This window comes from Leucopleurus acutus (genome assembly GCF_964270905.1).
Source record: "Leucopleurus acutus genome assembly, chromosome: 8".
Taxonomy (NCBI): Eukaryota; Metazoa; Chordata; class Mammalia; order Artiodactyla; family Delphinidae; genus Leucopleurus; species Leucopleurus acutus.
In genome coordinates this window covers 68,976,999-68,983,682 of record NC_139151.1, presented here as the reverse complement: position 1 = coordinate 68,983,682, position 6,684 = coordinate 68,976,999, and the positions used below count along the sequence as shown (strand labels likewise).

At 43.1% G+C, this 6,684-nt stretch overlaps 1 protein-coding gene across 1 annotated transcript; it reads left to right on the top strand.

Moving 5' to 3' along the window:
- Positions 1 to 240: 240 nt before the first annotated feature.
- On the top strand, positions 241 to 3,391 carry LOC309965654 (calcitonin receptor-stimulating peptide 2-like; the record flags this gene model as incomplete). Its single annotated transcript, XM_082845271.1, is given in 4 exon segments — positions 241 to 326; positions 1,091 to 1,208; positions 1,210 to 1,223; positions 3,232 to 3,391. Coding segments are annotated over 4 exon segments (378 nt in total).
- Positions 3,392 to 6,684: the final 3,293 nt, after the last annotated feature.

The window sequence follows — 6,684 nt, the reverse complement described above, 5'->3', positions numbered from 1 at the left end:
CTACGGACTGAGACCTCCTCACCCAGTTGTCCCACTAGGTTTCTTTGCTAAGCCAAGCATGCTACAGGCTTACTGGATCTTACAGCAGTCCACTCGGCTGAGCAGGAAATGATGGTGAAGGGAAGTGACAGGATGCCAGGGAGTTAGAGTCAGAGACAGAATCAGAGCCTGGGTCTGTGAGCTCACAGAACTTGAACTGCTGCAGGTGGTGATGTCATTTTTCCCTTGCAGAAAGGTGCCATGGGCTTCTGGAAGTTCCCCCTGTTCCTGGTCCTCAGCATTCTGGTCCTGAACCAGGCAGGTATGCTCCAGGCAGCACCATTCAGGTGAGACAGCCCTGCCAGGAGCACTCTCACCTCCTATGGCCCCTGGAATCATACAGTTCTGTGTTCTCAGTTGTGCTTGTGCTGAATCTTTAGCAACTGGCTCCTGGTGGGTGGAGGTGGGGGGATGGGTGGTGGTAATGTACAAATGTACACTTATATATAAGTTTATCATAAAAAGATGTGTAGCACACAGTTTACAAATAGACATAACATATACAGTACTAGTTATTATAAATTTCATATAACTCATTGAACCTCACAACATACTTTTGTTGTTTTTTATCAAACACTTTTATCTTTAGCAAAGCTATTTACTAACTTAACCATAATTTGAGAAATGGATTTCATCCTAGTCTGCTAACTACTTGGCCAATAAATGTGTTATTAAATCTGATATGTGATCTATTCATCTAATTTCTCATCCTCATTCAAATTATATTTATTAAACTGAAACCATTTGCAGATTCAAATTATCATTATCATTTAATTTTTAATAATGGCTGCATTTAAAACACTAAGCTCAAAAAATTCCTGAAAATCTAACCATCAGTTGCCAGCAAACCATTTCTTTGAGGTCACACCAGAGCCTAACTCCTGGTGAAGCAGTATTTTGGGATAGACAATGGCCTCATTTCTTCCGTTGGCAGTTGGGGCAGCCACATCCTCAGGGGAAGATACAGAAACCAGGAAACCTGGCTGCTAATCCTGGGGGTGGGGGTAGGCAGGGACTCAGAGCCAGGATTGTGCTTGCTCCCCTTCCCTAGGTGGGCCTCGGAGAATGGCTTTGATCCCGCTACACTCACCAATAAGGAAATGCGCCTCCTACTGGCTGCAATGATGAACGATTATGTGCAGATGAAGGCCTGTGAGCTGAAGCAAGAGACAGGAGGGCTTCAGGTTAAGGCTCTGCCCTCTGCTCAGCACTTACCCTCTCCCCTGGCTTACCAGGAAGATGTATCCTGACAGGTAGGAGAGAACATAGCTGGATAGGCAGCCAGCAAGCAGTCACTGTTCACCTTGGCCTGGGGCCCACCTCTTCTACAGGCTCCACTGAAGACAGAGGTCATGTGAAGGAACTATGGTTGTACCACATGTACAAAGATCCCTTTCTAAAAGCAGTGGGGGAAGCTGTGGAACTCCTCACTCCGGAAATTGTCTGGCAGTACTGAGGATACCTCCCAGCACTGGAGGAGTTTAGCCTCATAAAGCCAGGGAATGAATCCCATGTATCTCAGGGGATTTTATAAATCTAGCCCCTCCTTGTTAACCTGCACATGATATTCTTTCACACCTGCAAGGCATCTTCATTGCACATTTGCAAGGTGAAGCCAGAGCCCTTACAAAGGATGTTGTCAGGTAGCACAGTGTCTGAGGTAGGTCCTGGGCCTTCAGATGTGTACAATCTGTGGAGATGTGCATGTTCTCACTGGACCAGACACCCTTCCCCAGCCTCACCTCCCTGTGCACCCTGAGCTTGGAGCTCACACCAGCTCCTGACCTGGCCGTACCTGGGCAGAAGTATGTGCTGCACCTGTATCTGCCCTAAGAACCTCTCTGCAGAGCAAGAAGGACTGAGCAGCATGTGGAATGCCAGAAAAGGTCACCCCTTCCCCCCACAGCCCTTCCCCACACTGCCCTGGCTCAGTGAACCTCTGTGTTCTCCTAATGGAGGATGCGTGAGCCGCCCCCATTCCTGCCCCTCTGCTTTTGCTCCAGGTGCCCTCTCCCTATTCTAACCTTCTGCATGACTGCCTGCAGGGGCAGCCCTGGTGCATGGTATTGTCTAGCCTGACTTTTCCCTGTAGCCTGGACAGGTCCAGAACTAAGCAGTGCAACAATCTGAGCACCTGTGTCCTGGGCACATACACATAGGACCTCAACAAGTTTTACACATTCCCCTTAACTAAAACTGGGGTCAGAATGCCTGGCAAGAAATGGGTCATGGCCAGAGTATTGGAGAAAGACCATGACCCCTCATGTTGACATGCCTCAAGGTGCCTACTCAACCTCTTCCTCTCCTTTCTAATTCCTTTGTTCCTGTAACTTGATGCATGTGGTCTTCTCTGGTTGCTCTTTGGGCTAGTATCAGTGGCATTCTTTGTGGCAGTGGATGTCTGGAACATCAGATGGCAGGAGGGAGAGCAGGCCAGAGAGAATCATTCAGGAAGAGATGACGAGAGAGAGGGCAGCCCTGTAAGTACCTGCGGATTTCATAGCAGAGCTTCTCAGTCCTGCTTCTGAACATGCCTTTCACTGGGGGAATAATAGTATATTTCTAAAAACCCCTGAGCTGTGGTGGTTATTGCTCTGGCCACATCCCACACTTCATGGATACAGGGACCTGTCTGGCAAGTAGCTTTAGCCCCGGGTAGCTGGAGTCAGGGCATAGTGGGTGGTCCCTGTGAACAACCTCAGGTAGTGAAAACAGGAGCACTAAGCACCTCTGAGACTTGATGCTGCAAACTCGCTTCCTCTTCCAGGAGGACAGGGGAATTTTCCTTTTCCTAAGGAGTACTCAGTACCTTGTGAATGGGATGCATCTTCTAGACAATCTTTAAGAATGAGGTTGGATATGGCACCATAATCTCTCTAGTCACCTAAGCCTTGGTTAAGCTTTCGTTTACTTGTACAGAAAAGACTGGCTGCTATAGTTCTGTGTTCCATGGCTTGTTGCCCAGAGCACGTTTGGGTTTTCTGACACCCTTGGAAACGTCTATGGGGAGTGATTGTGGCACTTTCCCTAATGCCCTATGATTGTCTGTGGTGATTTCGTGTTTAGGAAAAATATTTAAAGTTCATTGGTGCCTCTCAGAGCAGTAATTTTACCATGTTGGTCCCATGGGGTAGCACCTGCCCTCAGCCTCTCACTGACAGGCCTTTTCTTTTTCTCTATCCTGCAAATCAGCATCACTGCCCAGAAGAGATCCTGTAACACTGCGACCTGTGTGACCCATAAGATGGCGGGCTGGCTGAGCAGGTCTGAGAGTGTGGTTAAGAACAGCTTCACGCCCACCAACGTGGGCTCCAAAGCCTTTGGCTGGCACCGCAGCGACCTTCAGGCCTGAGCAGTGAAATGACTCCAGGAAGAAGACAACTGCCCTAGTACCTCAGACGGCAGGGCAGATGGCTGGGTATTGCAGGAGTGCAGGCCACAGTCTGACCCTCCCTGGTCCTGTATTGTAAAAAAATCCACAGTGAAGGTGCCAACCACAGTGTCTGGAGAAAGAACAGAGTCCCAATAGCTAGAACACCTAGAATTTGGGTTCATTTCTGCTTTTATTCAGTGCCTCCAAGTGACTCTGAGATCATCTGCCAGGAAATATAGATCCTATTCATTTAAAACACAGTTCCCTACAGTTATAATTGTGATTATTCTAGTTTTTTAGTTTGAAAGGCAAAGACCCTACCCTTTGGGAGTATTCCCTACAATGTCATGTACATCTGGATTCAGAGCATAGACTTGGGTTCAAATACTGTGTTTGTCCTCTACTAACTATATGACCATGGACCTGACCCTCTCTGAGCCTGTTTCCCCATATAACTTGAAAGCAACAATAAGTACCTACCTGTATCATTAATATAAAAAGTAATTGAGATAATACATGACAAGAGCCTCGCTGTTAATAAGTAATAATATTCTAGTTCTTACTTTTTTTTTCTCCTGGGTCACCAAGGAGCTGAACTCCATTTCTTTTAATTTGCAATGAAAGCACCTTATTGAAAAGAAATATCATGGAAGACACACATATATGCATGCCTCTTGATATTAAAAACACTCCTTTTTGCTTGAAATAAACTAAAGATAAATGCAGAATAAAATCATTGTAATTACCCAATGTGCAACTTTTTTATAGTTGATTCTGTATTCTATAAATATGATGCATGTCTCACTGGCTTATCTGGTAGCAAATCTGGGCCCTGTCAGCCAACCTGTTGGCTGCTCTGCTAAACCTCAGGGGCACATGAAATCGCTGCCTTGTGGGTGTCTGGAGATGCCTAGTAATGCTGAGCCTCAATGGAACTCTCTCTTTAAAGAAATGTTCTCATTTGTGCACTTCATCAAGATAAAAAATATATTTTCGATACAGTTAAAAGGAGTTCCTGCTGTTATTTATGTTGTTTTTCCCATGAGAACCTCAGGGACCTGTGACACTTTGTTGACCAGGCTGGCTCAAACGAGGCAATGATACCATGTTTGGGGTGGGTCCTCAGTATCCTATATCCTCAGTGTCTAGTGAAACACCTTTACTGGAATTAGAACCCTGTGCATCTCAAAGACATTCACATTTATTTTCAGAGAGTGCCCTGGTCCCCAGCCCCAGAAGTTATCTGTTCTCTTCTCCTTGACTCAGGTTTGCCCTTACCCATCCCTGCCTTTCCACCCAACAGCACCCTTTCATACACCCCATAGCCTGCAAAGCCCTTTAGAACAATGGCTCACAGTTTGAAAGGGGATCACACACTGGCAGACCTAGAAAGATCATCAAATGCCATCTAATCCAACTTTTTACTCTCTGATGTGCAGAGAAGAAAAGTGCGTTGCTCAGGTCCTGCAATAAGTTTAACAGAGACATTCCTATATTTAACAAATAATCATTGAGTGTCTGCTATATGCTTGACCTTATTTGAGCTCCAGGACTAGAGCAATGAACAGAACAGACAAAACCCCCTGCATTCATGGAGTTTATATTCTAACTGGGGGAGACTGAGGTGATACATGCTGTAGAATTGGAGATGGTCGGTATTGGAAGGAATCTGGGATGTCATAGGGTCTAAAGGCTTATTAGATACAGAAATTTCCCAGCGTCAACATCCCTGGCATTTGCTGGAAATGCCGGTGAGAAACTGCTGACTGTAACTTCCAAGATGACTCAGCAGCAAGTTTCACTGGTGGGCAGTCAGTTAAGAGGGTTTTTTAAATTAGAAAAGTCATCTACTACCTACTGATTCTAGTTATTTCCTCAGAAACGCATAGAATTATGACCCTTGCTCCCATTCATTCTTTACTCATCACAGTAGTACATAAAGTAGATCAGACCATGTCTCCCTTAAGTACAGAATACTCCATTGAGTCCCCATCTCACAGAGTAAACACTTGGGGCATTGCAGTGGCTTCTTAATAAACTCCACTTGGTCAGAGGATATGTATTAAAATTTATTTCCAAATTCAATTTGCTTGTGATTTATTTAGGATTTTGTACTACCTTTGTTAAGTCTAGAATTGGGGCTATGCCAATGGTATCAAATGAGTTGGCAAACTTGAAATTTTTCTGTTTTAAATCAGTGCAAATAGTGTGAAAACTATCTCTGCCTTAAGCTGGATGTAATTCACCTGTAAAAGTTTCTCACAGAGTTCTTTTTATAACATAGTTCCTTGCAAGGTTTTCAATTTTTTCAAGATTATTCAACTCTACTTTTTTATTTTATTCTGTATATTCTTGATTTATATACATTTCTGTGAAACTTTAATTTTAAAATTTTTACATGCATTAGCAAATCGCACTTTTTCATTATAATTTAAATTTTTCATATTTGAGGTTATATCTTCTTTTTCATTCTGGATGTAGTGTACCTGTACCTGGTAGTCTAACAGGTACCACATGACCTGACCCTATATATTTCTCAGATCTCCTGACAACTGACCCATTGCTTGCTCCACTCCCATCTTCCTCTGGGTCTTTGCAGTTACTATTTTCTCTGCCTAGCATGCTATTCCCTCAATGTTTGCGTGACTGACTCGCTCCCTTTCTTTCAGAACTCTGCTGAAACATCACCTTCTCAGAAAAGGCTTTCCTGTGTGTTTATATATGAAATTGCTCTGATCACTGTCTACCCACCTTATTCGGCTTTATTTTATCCATATAGAACTTACCATTATTTTATCCACATGGAACATATTACCATCTAAAATGTTACATATTTAGTGGGTTTTTTTGGTCTATGTACTTCCACTAGCATGTAACTCTATGAAGGAAGTTATATGGATATTTACCTATATCCCTGGAGCACAGAAAAATTTCTAGAACATGGTAGCCCTTCAATAAATATGTTGAGTTAATAAATAAATTATAAAACTCTATGAACTTCTGACTTATTTTCCTCTGAGTTCATCTTTAACATGAACTCAGAGGAAAATAAGCATCATGTTTTGAGAAGTAAAGTTGTCATTTTTAAAATCATCTTTAATTTTTCTTTTGCTATCTACTCTTAACTCAAAAGTTATTTAGTAGAGAAATTTCAAATTTAAAATAGATTTTAAAATTACATTTCAGTTATTTAGTTCCAGGTTTTTTGCACTGAGGTTTGATAAAGTGATCTCTACAATTTTTTGCTTGGGAAATTTAGTTAAATTTTCTTT